We start from the raw sequence: 13,671 nt of genomic DNA, 5'->3' as shown, positions 1-13,671 counted from the left end.
ACTTCACCAGTAGCGTTCCGAATCCAGAATATCATGATGACCATCGTTTTCGTTTTCTTGTTGTTGTTTGTTGGACATACAGCCATTGTCGTTGTTATTTTGTTATTGGTGTTGTTCTTATTGAAAATTAAAAAACAAAAAAAAAAGATCAATGTCTATATACATCTTCACACAGTCAAACAGGTCCTCTTTTCTTACCACAAATTTGTCATCACCTTGAATTGCGTTCATACTCTTGAATATGCTAGTACAGGTGATAAACCACCTACCTAGAAAAAAAAAAAAAAGGAGTAGTTACTGATCAAATATATATATATATATATATATATATAACGAGGATACTGTAATATGAAAACATTACCTTTTATAGTTGAAAAAGTGACACTCTTTACCTGTACTGTATCATTCACGTTGGTTGATGTTGTATTCAATTTTCGTGTTTTATTGGAGACTTTAAAAAAAAAAAAAAAAAAAAAAAAAAAAAGACATAAAAAAAAAAAGAAGAATAATTCATTGACAGAAGAGATTTGGTAATTCGTGAGTAAAAATAGATAAGATTGAATAAAAATTTTATATATTTCATTACCGTTCTACTTGCCTCATATTGCTGTTAATCAGTTCATCATACAGGACGAGATGGCAGTATCAGTCACTTGACTACCGGAAACAAGGCAATAACAAGCTGTTGAAATCTTGTCACCACACAAGAGCCGGGATTTTGTCGAAGCCAAAGGGCTGGCTCCCTAGTTCAAGATAACTGAGCAGACAGTCCGTGCTCATACCTTCATCAATAGCCCCACAGTATGGCATAGACATGTGTCGAATTTCTCCCTAGTTCTGACTTTCCAAAAGATGTGTCCTATAGATAAAACCTATTCTTGATTAATTCTATAAAGTTTCCAAGAAAGCGAATATAATGGTATGTGTTTACCTTGTGAAATTAAAGTGGTAGGAAATAAAAAAAGAAAGGGGAAAAGTGTGTGTGTGTCAAAGGGTTGGGTAATAATATAAAGAGAAAAAAAAAATGTTGTACTGAAATACTCAACTCGTTTTATGTTATGTTCCACCACTTCGTCATTCTAAGCAAGAATCCTCCCCCCAGCAAAAAAAAAAAATGTTAACTTCAATATATATGCAAAAATTGAATGTTATTCAGAAGCATTACAAGACACCTCCAGCTGTTAAACAGTTTATCACAGGCTTACTTGAAGAGGTAAAAATATATGTAAAATATTTGCCCTATGCTTACTTTGTATTTTGCCTTTTCATTCAGATATCAAAGGAAGGAGATGCAGCAAACAATGAAGCAAGCAATATTACGAACAATTATATTGGTGCTGGATCTGGATCGACCTACAAAGATTCATTTGTAAGTTTGAAGATAACAATTATCTGGATAAAAAGAAAGAAAAAGGGAGGGAAAAAAAGAAGGGCTGTGGCATACTAATCCTTCACTCATGTTTGGCTTATCATATGTTATTAATTCTTCTTCTGCTCCTTCTCCTTCCTTGCCACCACCACCACCACCATCACAACAACAACAACAACAAGAAGAAGAAGAAGGTTCCACTGAATTATTGTCACCGCCACCACCACAACATGATGATCAAGATCAGTACGACGACGAAGAACAAGATGCGCGACAACATATGACGTCGGACTCTATCACTGAATTCAAAAATAATTATGCCAATATGATTGAATCACGGAAATGGAAAGTCAACTGTAGTCAACGATTTGTAGAAAACATACTCTTTGAATATGGATTGAAACTCAAAAAGGAAAGGTAAGCTTCAAGAAACAAAGATACTCTTATCATTTTATTGCTAAACTCCTTGTTTATATACGTAGTTGTGTCCATTCATTCATCCTGGGTATTGATAATGATGATATCCGTGGCCTATTCAAGGATGATGAATTGAAAGAAATTCAAACCAAATGCGCCAAGGATGATCCTCTTTTGGCAGATGACATAAAAAAACTTCTTGAAGAACTGGATCAGGTAAGTTATTATGCATATATTGATATTATATAATGAAAAGAATGGAAACCATGACTTACCACTTGAATTTTTTGTTTATAGAATGATGCCAATGCTGTTTATGACATACTCAAAGATTCAACTAGACGCTATAAAGACCACGACCATAAAAGTATTTTTTATGCTGTAGTCTCTTTGTAAGATGAAAAAATTATATACCCATGGATATGATTGGCTAAAACTAACCGTTCTTTGTTTTGCAAACGATAGGTTTTTTATGTTTGAATCAAATCCCAATCCTTTGAAATCAAGACAACTGGAAGACGGAGCTTTGTATGATGGCTGTATGGGATCAAAGCATATCCATGAATCCGAATTGAAGTTGCCCAAGTCGCTAAAGGACATGATGACAAAACTCTGTGATGAATGTAACTGGAATCCAACCGTCATGAGGTTATTGGAGGTGGTAGGGTATTGTCGTATCAGCGCATTTCGTAACCATATGCGTAAAATAAAACCAAAGAATGCATTCACAAATAAAGAATAAAAAATATATCGTAAGATGGAATCAATTATATTGACGTGTAACAAAGTAGTTGGAATAAAAATAAAAGTTTTATTAAATAAAAATATAACTACTAAAGACTACTAATTGATATACTACAACTAAATTGTTATAAAGAAAGGAAAGAAATAGAAAGAAAATAAAAATTACCGCATATCTAAAATATAAAAAAATAAAATACGGACTTTGAAAGTTAATATGCTCATGATCTTTTTGATACTATCAAGAAAGATATATATCAATATATAAACACTTCAGGGCAACTAATATAATGAATCACTACACATATGATGATAACATCACATCAATAAAAAAATAAAATACTAATAAAATTATACTCTCTGTATAACAACAGTATTACAAACCAAAACAAAAAACAAAAATAAAGTTCGATCATCAATCTTAAATATAGTATGATGATACTAGTATTACGTATCACTCACTACGTACTTATACATAAGACCAACAAAACTTTTTGCATAGATACTTTGTCTCTTTTTTTTAATCATCTGTCTTTTAAATAAAAAAGAAATCTCACAGACTTGTTCTTGTCTCCTTTTTTATTTTATTTTACTAACCACATCTACACCAATTCCACAGGTATAAGCACAATGGTAGGTTTCATGAAACAAATATGAACGCTAGTCTGACATCTCATCCTTTTTTTTTTTAAAGGTACTGTTTGTGAATTTTTGGTGATGGATGCTCCCAGTGGTTATGAATGTAAGCTAGCAAGATCTGATAACTATGAAGTTCCCACTGATATCATGGAATTCCCCAAGCTTCGTCTTCTTTTGGCCATGTGAAATCGTTATTTAGTCCATTAACTTCTTTATTATTATTCTTAGTATTATTATTATTCTCATTCTTATTATTCTTATTCTTATTATTCTTATTATTTTTTCAATAAATCAAATACAGTATGGACCAACACTGACTTTTTTTTTTTTTTGGTTTATAGTAGGGATTCTGGCAGGGACGGGTGAAACTGGGGAGCTGTATGGTGACGGACAGTGGGGAATATGAAGATGTGTGTGAAGATGTGGATGTAATTAGGATTTGGATAATAGCGGGTGTGGAAAAAGATGCTCCATGAGATGGGTTCACTATGGGAAAAGATCTGAAATAAATTTTATTTTTCCTGAATACGTTTATTTTTTTTTTTCCTGACTCGATTTAGTACAGACGTTCTTGATTTCTGATTTTTCTGAAATACATTAAGTCGTTTTCAAAGTAAATTAAATTTGAATTTCGGAAAAAAACGAAATGAAAATATAGTTGATGATTCACTTTATGATGTATGTTTGACGATTTTCAATGAGATTGACGTTGATGGTATATGATTTACCATTGAGCCTAATAAAGATAGATGAAGTAATGTTACTGTATTCCTATTATGATGATTGTTGATGATGACCACTAAAGATAATCACGATAATAAAGACAATGGTTTTATAAAGAAGACTCTTTTATTTGAAGATGATAATATACAATAAATAGGATTTTAAAAAAAGGGACAATTTTGCAGTCTGATATGTTACCAAATATCTTGGGATAAGTTATCATCATTGGCGGCAACATGGACTATTACCGAGCGCAACACAACCAAAGCGATCAGGGCAATGTGATGTATAGTTGGGAATATCGACAACTCTATCAAACAATGTAATGATCCTTACTGACTTTTTACATCAATGACAACAATTTAACAAAAATAGTGAATGAAACTCATCATAGGACAGTTATTCTATAAAAATAAAATCATGCATCTGAGCCAGAATTGCCTTTATTTATTTATTTACTTCTCCTTGTTTTTCTTTTGTTGTTTATCATTTTCTCTTCTTCTTGTTTTTCTTTTTTTTTTTTTTTATCACTTTCTCTTCTTCTCTTTTTTCTTCCTCGTCATTACAAGCTTTTAAAGGTAATTAGTCTCTCCTTTTTTAGTTTAGAATATAAATACGTTGTTTTATTTCAATACTATTAGAACTTGTATGTTATCTTCGATCAACATTGCCTTTTACATTGTCCTATTCTAATCATCAAATAGCTATTGTATTCTCGTGTCTAGATATGTATGTATACTTGCTTCTGAATTGTCTGTTTGTCCGTTACTGATATTATACCATCTCTTCTGTGCCATTCTTAAGACTGGTATCCAATCGTCTGCTATCATTCTGCATCTCCAAGGTCGTTCCAACATACCTCGCCTAGCAATTGGAATTTATCTGATGCTATCGATGCATACAAAACCAGCAACTACCAAGATTATATTGTATTATTATTTTAGGATCGAATCTCTTCCAAGTACTGTTTTTAATGAAAATCCCAATGAACTTGAACTCTTTTCTAGGTATCTGAACGCCCTTTCTTCTTCTTCTTCCCCCTGTTTGATGATCCAGAAAATGGTATTCTCTTTCGCTGGTAAGTGATGGTCTGATAATGTGTTTTTATGAATTTTTTTCTAGTGCTAACCTTTAATTCCTGTCTTTTGATACATAGGCACGATACTATGAACCATGAAGCCAACAAAATCACCGCGACCATCGACATCCAGACAGTTCCATCTCAGCCTTGGATGGATATTCGATTGATTATAATCGTGGTTTTGGTTTACCAAATATCTTGGGATAAGTTATCATCATTGGCCGCGACATGGATATTACCGAGCACAACACAGTCAAGGCAGTGAACGTTATGACAATTATCGATACCTACAATATCTTCATCATCTACTTTTACAAGTGAGGAAGTAGATTTTCTTTTGAATCAGAAAAATGTGCCGTGGAAAAAAAAAAAAGTTCAAAGAAGGCCAATTAAAGTACTTCTTTCAACGATATATAAGTCGTTAATATAATCGTTACAGCCGTCTTGGAACAGGACACAAAGATGTGAAGTACAATATCTCCAGCATGATGCTATCGTCAGCTTATGTAAGTCTTGACAAGAAATCCTTTGGTCTTCCTTATTATTAATGCCTTGTTATTATTTTACATAATAGGGAACCTATGACTGCACAGAACAGATATATGACAAGCCGTTACTCTCTCCGGATCATCCCAATGATGTGTTTGTTTTTATTTCTCGTGTGCTGCAGACATTGTAAGTACCCTTCATCGCTTGCATAGCTGGACAGTGGCTCACTCAAAATTTTTTTCGGCTATTTATGATCTTTAGCTCTGATTCCATCCACCACCGCACCAAACCGTGCAATTTGTCTGAATCTGAAGCTGCATATTGTCACCATGGAATCTGGCCTCTTCTGAACCTGGTGGTCAACCAAATCTATGACACTAACTGTCGCTTTCGTGTTGGCAAGACCAATCTCAACGCAGTGATTAACAATGCGACTTACCTTGCTGATGGGACGATGTACATTGGTAGTTCTGCACTAGAAGTTTTACTGTTGGAGGCCTCTGGTTATTATGGGAAGCACGACACTGTAAGAAATGCCTACGACCATATCAAGGCTGCCTTTGGAATGTCTACGATGATCAAGGCGATTTTACGGAAATACCACAACGCCGACCCCACTCTCTTGCACGAAGCTCGCGTCCTCTTTATCCATGCAAGTTCACGAGGTAATGTCTTTTTTTTTTTTTTTTTCTGGGGAGATGGAAGTGTGTGCACTCAATCCTTTTTATTTTTTTAGACAACATCCGACTGTGGCAAATGCGTCCAACTCTCAGTGGCAAGCTTCTCCTTCTTGAACGACTGGGCAAAAGATCGATTTGTTTGGATCCGACTGACATTGATGCAATGGCAAACCTGATGAGGTTCTTATGGAATAAAAGGTAAGCATCATAGGCGAAGGTTCATACTCGATCTAAATTTTTTTTCTTTGTATTCAAATAGTACCATGTGGAATAAGCAATCATTGGAATCAAGAGTGCATCTCAGAGGAAACGTTCTTATTCCGGCGATCACCGTGACCTGCTTGCGCTCATCGAATACCTTGTAAGGTTTGACCATTCTGCCAATGGAAGCAAAGCTGTAAGTTTATAAGAAGAAGAAAACGTACAAGGTACTAAAGTCGCGGTGTAGGTATTGATTCCTTTCTCTGTTTGTCACTACAGTTTTCCAAGACATTTTTTTGCAGCAGATGCTTACAATTTACAACAACTGATAGACTCATTCACACCAACGACGCACAGTTGATACAGTGAATAATCAAGCGGCCGCTGTATTCCACCAATATCTTGATGATCAGTTCTAATTCACACCGGTTGAAGGTAAACAAAAGGAAGGAAGAAAAAAATTAACTGCATAACATGAAAATGAAGCCGTACTTATTACTCTATCCTCTTTTTTTTTTTTTTTTTTTTTTTTTTTTTTTTTTTTTTTTTTTTTTTTTTTTTTTTTTTTTTTTTGTTTTTACTTTGTCTCTCTTTGATTATTTGGACAGACTACGAGCGCAGCAACAATTCGGCAACATACTAGAATGTCCATTTCGGAACCAAGAACCCAAGGGATCAACGAATTCATAGCGATTATCAACAATGGATTTTTATCTTCTGACTATACACGTTTTTGGATCTGTCGAACACAAACAAGGACTCTCTGGAAATCACGACTGGCGTCGTCAGAATTGTTGGATATTATCAATGACAAGTAATTGGAATCGTTGGAGGAAACGAGTGGGCAACTACTGGCTTCCATGCAGTATTCAATATCCCAAGTAACTACCCGGCAACTACTGGCTTCCATGCGCCTCCTTCCTACTGATTCCGCTACAGCTGCCATCTTCTCTGCTTCCATTGCTACTGATACTTCTGACGCATCTCATACCCCAAATGATTCCAATGCCTTCACCATCCAAGAAATGCAGATCCAGCTAAACAACGATTTCATCAATACGACCAACGATGATACGGACGATGACTCATGGATTTATAACAGCATCAACGCAGTGACTGCAACTATGGATGCTGATGCTTCATATTATTCTTCCACTTTCCGTGTTCAAGCCCCCGCGTCGTGTCTAGACTGATATTATTGTGTAACTTTAATATCTCAGCTTCTTGTCATTTAAGATTGGATTAGGATAGTTTTTTCTCTTTTTTCTCTCTCATTCAATTCTTATTGAAATAAAACTCTACCAACGGTCTCATCGTATTTTCGATTTGTCTTTATTATTATTTTTATTTAACTTAATCCAATCAACCACTTTACCCGTACCGAAACATTCAACATCAGCCAGTTATTTAAATTCACTATGAGAAAAGATCTGAAATAAATTTTATTTTTCCTAAATACGTTTATTTTGTTTCCTGACTCGATTTAGTGCAGACGTTCTTGATTTCTTATTTTTCTGAAATGCATTCAGTCGTTTTCAAAGTAAATTAAATTTGAATTTCGGAAAAAACGAAATGAAAATATAGTTGATGATCGACTTTATGATGTATGTTTGACGATTTTCAATGAGATTGACGTTGATGGTATATGATTTACCATTGAGCCTAATAAAGATAGATGAAGTAATGTTACTGTATTCCTATTATGATGATTGTTGATGATGATCACTAAAGATAATCACGAGAAGAAAGACAATGGTTTTATAAAGAAGACTCTTTTATTTGAAGATGATAATATACAATAAATAGGATTTTAAAAAAAGGGACAATTTTGCAGTCTGATATGTTACCAAATATCTTGGGATAAGTTATCATCATTGGCGGCAACATGGACTATTACCGAGCGCAACACAACCAAAGCGATCAGGGCAATGTGATGTATAGTTGGGAATATCGACAACTCTATCAAACAATGTAATGATCCTTACTGACTTTTTACATCAATGACAACAATTTAACAAAAATAGTGAATGAAACTCATCATAGGACAGTTATTCTATAAAAATAAAATCATGCATCTGAGCCAGAATTGCCTTTATTTATTTATTTACTTCTTGTTTTTCTTTTGTTGTTTATCATTTTCTCTTCTTCTCTTTTTTCTTTTTTCTTTTTATCACCTTCTCTTCTTCTCTTTTTTCTTTTTTTTTTTTTTATCACCTTCTCTTCTTCTCTTTTTTCTTCCTCGTCATTACAACCTTTTGATATGGTAGTTAATCTCTCCTTTTTTAGTTTAGAATATAAATACGTTATTTTATTTCAATAATATTAAAACTTGTATGTTATCTTTGGTCAATATTAGATTGTCATATTCTAATCATCAAGTAGCTATTGTATTCTCGTGTCTATCTATGTATGTATACTTACTTCTGTCTTGTCTGTCTGTCTGTTTATTGATATTATACCATCTCTCGTATTATCACGTTCTTGACAATATTATGCTCAATGTCATCCTCACAAAGTAACCCCTACGCCGACAAGGTCCTTATGAATGATTTGCGCGTCCTCTTCTTGCATGCTGGTGCCAACGGTAAGGTTTTTTTTTTATATATATTGCTTTCTGTATTATAACAAGTCACATTGACTTACTGTTATTATTTATTGTAGGCAATTATATGCGGCTATGGATCATGAAACCTTGTTTCGATGGCAGAATACTTTCATTCGAAAAAGTGGAACTGACAACAAGCCGATCGAACAAGGTACTAGCTCTAAAAATGATCAAGTTTTTTTCTGGAAAGTGAAAGTAAGAAAATGCAGATGAATAGCCCACAAAAAAAAAAAAAAAAATAACAAAAGGGAAATTGGTTTTTATTCATAGGACAAGCAATCAAGGCACTGCGGCTCTCGAACGATATCAACTTCTTATCACATGATTTCCCTGAACAAGCACCTCTATTGCCAACATTACTTAAACCTACACCTGTCAAGCCGATCAAAGTAATGATTATATCAAGATAGCCTGTCGTATCTAGACTGATATTATTGTGTAACTTTAATATCTCAGCTTCTTGTCATTTAAGGTTGGATTAGAATAGTTTTTTCTCTTTTTTCTCTCTCATTCAATTCTTATTGAAATAAAATCAACCAACAGTCTCATCGTATTTTCGATTTGTCTTCATTATTATTTTTTTATTTTACATTCACCATGGGAAAAAAATTCCGTATATATGGCATGTAGTCTATGATATCCGGGATAAAAACCAGGAATATATGGCGGATTTTTGTTAGTAATCCGGAATATATTCCTGATTTTTATGGCAGATATCAGCCATATATTCTGGATATCTGACATGTACGTGATGTAATCGACAATGTCTTTAATAAAAGTCTCGTTTTTCTTTCATCAATATTGTAAATAAGATATATACAAAAAACGAATTTTATTTCATCAATACAAATACTATACTATTATACTACATAACTATCTCTACATAATAATAATACCAAATAACTACACTACAAACGATAACGTCCGCTAGGCTACGACCACTATTGATACCCAAAGTAATGTCACCACCAGGACAATGACCATGATCTTCACTTCCAATAAGATTAATTGAATGATAAACATACTACAATTTGGCCACCTAATAGAGTCAATTCTGACAAGAAAGCAAGTGATCTTGGTTTGATTGTATTGTTTGCAATCTACGGAAAAAATCAATGAAGTGAGCGATAATCCATCAATGTTTTCCTCTTTTTTCTTTTTCTGTAGGATACATTTTACTTTGGCTACTCCATTGGATATTTGCATCACCGTTATTGTATGGATGACAATCTTGTAAGCTATAGATAAAATCAACAAAATGAGTAGTAACCCATCAACGTTTATTTCTTTTTCCTTTTCCTATGTACAAGTTACCTTGGCTATATCATTGAATGTTTGTATCACCATTATTGTATAGACAATAATCTAGCAAGCTATAGATAAAATCAACAAAATAAGTAGTAATCCATCAATGTTTATTTCTTTTCTCTTATATACACATGTTATCTTGGCTACACCGTTGGGTATTTTGTACCACCAGTAAATCGAATGTCATCATAACAGTAGGTTCGGAGAGAAATAAAGGCTTGCCACATGTAGACATCAGACAATTTCAGATCATTAAGAAAGATAGTTGTATCGTCTTACGTATAACGCTCCACTATCAGTCTTTGATATGATCCTCAATAATCTTTCCAAATCAAATACAGCAAATGTCAGGACTTAACAAGGACTCCAGCATGAAACAACACGATCAACAGACAATAACTCAATTTCCTACGTATTGCATTTTGCCCTCCACCTACTTGAGCACAAAATTCAACCACTAGATTCATAAACGACTCTAGAGACTGATCATCCTCGACCAAGTCCATTGCCCGTAAACAAACAAAGACCAATGCACCGTGATCTTCATCTGACCAAAAGCTAAGTATAAAGTAATGATGACCATTCAACATTTGATTGTATAGACCGCTATCCTGATACCTAACAAATAAAAAAGCAAAATAAACACACAGTTAGTAGTAATCCATCGATCTTTTTCATTTTTTCTTCTTCTTTTATATATACATATTACCTAGTCTACATCATGCGTCAGTGTTGATGTATCGATCATAAGAATCAATACCAGAAGGACAACCAAAAGCACGTTACGTGTAGTGTACATTGCTGACTTTTTGTTGAAGCGAGTAGAGACAACCACAAGAACGGGAGTAATAGCCTAAGACTATGAGAGAGAATAATAATACGGAAATACCATGTCAAGTGGGAAAAGACAAAGGACAAAGACCAACAATGCAGGAAAAAAGATCTTGAAGAAAACAACACCACAATGAGAGCAAGGGAGAGAAAGAGAGTCCAACCAAATAGAAAAAAAAAAACAATAAGATGAGCCGCCCTTTGTACTTGTTGTTTCAAGACATTCTTGATTTCTGCCGCTTCAGTCACGAGTCGTACCAATTCTTTTAATTCATTACTAAACGATAATGGTATCCAAAGTGTCCTTCAATCGGTATTTAACCTGATAATATTGGTGAGAGTATTGAGAGCATAGGATGAACTTGGTTGTGTCATCTAAAAAGGCGGATAAACAGGAAGAAAAGGAAACAGGGCGGATTTTCCCTTTATGCCAATGACTGACTGTGTCTTTTTTTCACTTATGCGCTAAAAGAAATACAAAATTAGCAACATAATAAAAAGCAAAGCACATAATAAAAGGGACAAAGATAAAAACAATTTATTTACAAATGAGAAGAGGTCAAGTATACTAATTGATGGAAGTGCATAGGGAAGGTAAACTAGTATTGGGTAAAACTATAATAATGAATGAGAATACAGTATGAATGTGTATATACCACGAATTCATTCAATGAAGGAGATGGGGTCTAATTCCACGATACCACCACATGAATTCATCTTTGTAGGCTTGATTGGGCATGGCTTCAAGAGGTCTGGTAGAAAAGTCTTTGACTTGGGATCAAACACGGCATCATCGTTTGAGTCCTTAAGAGATAAGATAGCTTTTTGGGATTCCAAGGCTACGTTCTAAAGGTAATAATGATAATTAAAAAATCGATTGGACATCAATAAAAGTATCAAGTTCTTACCTTGACCAACCAAAAAAATTCAATAACATCCCGCATACCTTTTCTGTCTTGGTCCATAGGAATCTTGCATTTTTCCAAACGTTCAAACGAAAGAATTCTACCACCACACCTTGGTCGCATCACCCAAAGACGTAAATAATCATCTACATAGAATAAAAACACATAAGTTCCTTTTTTTATATTGAAAAAAAAAACTTGTACTTACCTTTGGCGCTAGCATGAATAAAACTGACAGAGATTGTTTCCAATAGCTTTTCATCAGCAAGAAGTAAAAGAAAGAGGGACAAAGTAAAAAAAGAGTAGTTCTTGAGGTGATGGAAGTTTTTTTGATATAGGAACATTAAGCCTGCTTTAGTGATGGTGGTTTGGACAGCGTGTTGATGGTGGTTGATGATGTTGTTTGCCAAGTCAAGGAGTTCTGACGGTGCCACTGCCGTTGTTCTTGCTGGTGCTATTGCTGTTGTTGCTGTTGTTGCTGTTTGATTTCGGATACTTGTTTAGCGAGGAGTCCTATTCGCTCTTTTATTTGTTTTATATCCTTGATGATGGTATCCAAAGTGTCTCTTAGACGAAGGTGATAATGGTAAAGAAAAAGGGTAATTGAATTTAATATTCGAAGAAGAGAGTTGACAAAATGGACTAGGCGAAATTTCAATGTAAAAAGTAAAAATTCAATCACCACATCAGGTACCATATTCCAGTACGATTCCATTTCCAGTTTTTCGAAGAACCATGTCAGTACGTGATCCCATTCGTTCAGGGTATAATTTGCCTTGTTGTCGCTTTCTTTCCTTGCTAGCTACACTTGCTGATTCGCCCCTAGAATGAAGATAAGTCTCTGTCAACACCTTATTATGCTATTATCTCTTTTACAATTTACAATACACACACCACACTAGGTAGATTGCCAAGCATTTTATCCGTTACAGGCGTCCATACGTTTGTTTGATACCATTGTTCTAGTTGTTGAGACATCAGCGGATTGGGACTTGCTTCCAGTAAAAAGAGCCTATATGTACACAAAAAAAAAAAAAAGGGTTAGCCTACGTCCGTCATATATTTGTGTAACATACATGGAATAAATAACAGCATAAAAAATAGTTCTTGTGTTAAAGTCCTCATAACGTCTTGAAGAATCCTTGAGGACATCATAAATCTCACTAGAATTGGCTTATAATTTAGAGTTAGTAAATATTTAAGCTTTTTTTTTTTTTTTGGTTGTTCATGTCTCCAATGAAGTTTACCTTGTTGAAATCATGTAAGAGTCTATCCACATTGTTAGGCAAAGGAGGATCTTCCTTGATATTTGTGCATTCGATTTCTTCCCATCCATCATCTTCAAAGAGGCCACGGAAATCTTCATTATCAACATCAAGGATAAACGAATGGACACAACTATATCTAAGCAAGGAGTTTAGCAATAAAATGATAAGAGTATCTTTGTTTCTTGAAGCTTACCTTTCTTTTTTTAATTTCATTCCATATTCATACAGAGAATTTTCCACAAAGCGTTGACTACAGTTGAGTTTCCATTTCCGTGATTCAATCATATTGGCATAATTATTTTTGAATTCAGTGATAGAGTCCGACGTCATATGTTGTCGTGCATCTTGTTCTTCGTCGTCGTACTGATCTTGATCATCATGTTGTGGTGGTGGCAGTGACAATAATTCAGTGGA

The 13,671-nt window shown here is 34.3% G+C and overlaps 6 protein-coding genes across 6 annotated transcripts; 4 read left to right on the top strand and 2 right to left on the bottom strand.

Annotated features, from left to right (window-relative positions):
- Positions 1 to 1,457: 1,457 nt before the first annotated feature.
- Positions 1,458 to 3,352, top strand: BX664DRAFT_353923 (uncharacterized protein; the record flags this gene model as incomplete). The annotated part of the gene is made up of 5 exons (XM_051547714.1): positions 1,458 to 1,786; positions 1,852 to 2,002; positions 2,084 to 2,178; positions 2,252 to 2,487; positions 3,222 to 3,352. The coding sequence occupies 5 exons, from the start codon at positions 1,458 to 1,460 to the stop codon at positions 3,350 to 3,352; spliced, it is 942 nt and encodes a 313-aa protein (XP_051395691.1).
- Positions 3,353 to 5,114: 1,762 nt separating this feature from the next.
- On the top strand, positions 5,115 to 6,775 carry BX664DRAFT_344421 (uncharacterized protein). The gene is made up of 6 exons (XM_051547462.1): positions 5,115 to 5,476; positions 5,545 to 5,645; positions 5,721 to 6,124; positions 6,196 to 6,337; positions 6,399 to 6,536; positions 6,620 to 6,775. Exons 1-5 carry the CDS (start codon positions 5,456 to 5,458, stop codon positions 6,502 to 6,504), a joined length of 774 nt encoding a protein of 257 aa, XP_051395690.1. The 5' UTR covers positions 5,115 to 5,455; the 3' UTR covers positions 6,505 to 6,536; positions 6,620 to 6,775.
- Positions 6,776 to 7,200: 425 nt separating this feature from the next.
- Positions 7,201 to 7,533, top strand: BX664DRAFT_353921 (uncharacterized protein; the record flags this gene model as incomplete). Its single annotated transcript, XM_051547713.1, has 1 exon — positions 7,201 to 7,533. One exon carries the CDS (start codon positions 7,201 to 7,203, stop codon positions 7,531 to 7,533), a length of 333 nt encoding a protein of 110 aa, XP_051395689.1.
- A 2,656-nt stretch (positions 7,534 to 10,189) lies between these two features.
- Positions 10,190 to 10,610, top strand: BX664DRAFT_344417 (uncharacterized protein). Its single transcript, XM_051547461.1, has 2 exons — positions 10,190 to 10,210; positions 10,347 to 10,610. The coding sequence occupies exons 1-2, from the start codon at positions 10,204 to 10,206 to the stop codon at positions 10,562 to 10,564; spliced, it is 225 nt and encodes a 74-aa protein (XP_051395688.1). The 5' UTR covers positions 10,190 to 10,203; the 3' UTR covers positions 10,565 to 10,610.
- Positions 10,611 to 11,598: 988 nt separating this feature from the next.
- Positions 11,599 to 12,534, bottom strand: BX664DRAFT_344407 (uncharacterized protein). Its single transcript, XM_051547460.1, has 3 exons — positions 12,198 to 12,534; positions 11,993 to 12,135; positions 11,599 to 11,930 (listed from the first exon to the last, which is right to left on the bottom strand). The coding sequence occupies exons 1-3, from the start codon at positions 12,331 to 12,333 to the stop codon at positions 11,748 to 11,750; spliced, it is 462 nt and encodes a 153-aa protein (XP_051395687.1). The 5' UTR covers positions 12,334 to 12,534; the 3' UTR covers positions 11,599 to 11,747.
- Positions 12,505 to 13,436, bottom strand: BX664DRAFT_50663 (uncharacterized protein). Its single transcript, XM_051549610.1, has 4 exons — positions 13,237 to 13,436; positions 13,066 to 13,152; positions 12,882 to 13,001; positions 12,505 to 12,811 (listed from the first exon to the last, which is right to left on the bottom strand). The coding sequence occupies exons 1-4, from the start codon at positions 13,362 to 13,364 to the stop codon at positions 12,676 to 12,678; spliced, it is 471 nt and encodes a 156-aa protein (XP_051395686.1). The 5' UTR covers positions 13,365 to 13,436; the 3' UTR covers positions 12,505 to 12,675.
- Positions 13,437 to 13,671: the final 235 nt, after the last annotated feature.

This window comes from Halteromyces radiatus (assembly GCF_025201355.1).
Source record: "Halteromyces radiatus strain CBS 162.75 chromosome Unknown BX664scaffold_13, whole genome shotgun sequence".
Classification (NCBI taxonomy): Eukaryota; Fungi; Mucoromycota; class Mucoromycetes; order Mucorales; family Cunninghamellaceae; genus Halteromyces; species Halteromyces radiatus.
The sequence above is the reverse complement of the archived record's forward strand: the minus strand, read 5'-3'. Positions and strand labels throughout refer to the sequence as shown.

Coding starts and splice junctions, on each gene's coding strand:
- BX664DRAFT_344407 (XM_051547460.1), bottom strand. CDS start 12,333: ATGTTCCTATATCAAAAAAACTTCCATCACCTCAAGAACTACTCTTTT. Junction 12,136..12,197: donor TATTCATGCTAGCGCCAAAG/GTAAGTACAAGT, acceptor TATTCTATGTAG/ATGATTATTTACGTCTTTGG. Junction 11,931..11,992: donor AATTTTTTTGGTTGGTCAAG/GTAAGAACTTGA, acceptor TATTACCTTTAG/AACGTAGCCTTGGAATCCCA.
- BX664DRAFT_344421 (XM_051547462.1), top strand. CDS start 5,456: ATGATGCTATCGTCAGCTTAT. Junction 6,125..6,195: donor TATCCATGCAAGTTCACGAG/GTAATGTCTTTT, acceptor TTATTTTTTTAG/ACAACATCCGACTGTGGCAA. Junction 6,338..6,398: donor AGGTTCTTATGGAATAAAAG/GTAAGCATCATA, acceptor GTATTCAAATAG/TACCATGTGGAATAAGCAAT.
- BX664DRAFT_50663 (XM_051549610.1), bottom strand. CDS start 13,364: ATGTTGATAATGAAGATTTCCGTGGCCTCTTTGAAGATGATGGATGGG. Junction 13,153..13,236: donor TCTTACATGATTTCAACAAG/GTAAACTTCATT, acceptor AGCCAATTCTAG/TGAGATTTATGATGTCCTCA. Junction 12,812..12,881: donor GGCAATCTACCTAGTGTGGT/GTGTGTATTGTA, acceptor TCTTCATTCTAG/GGGCGAATCAGCAAGTGTAG.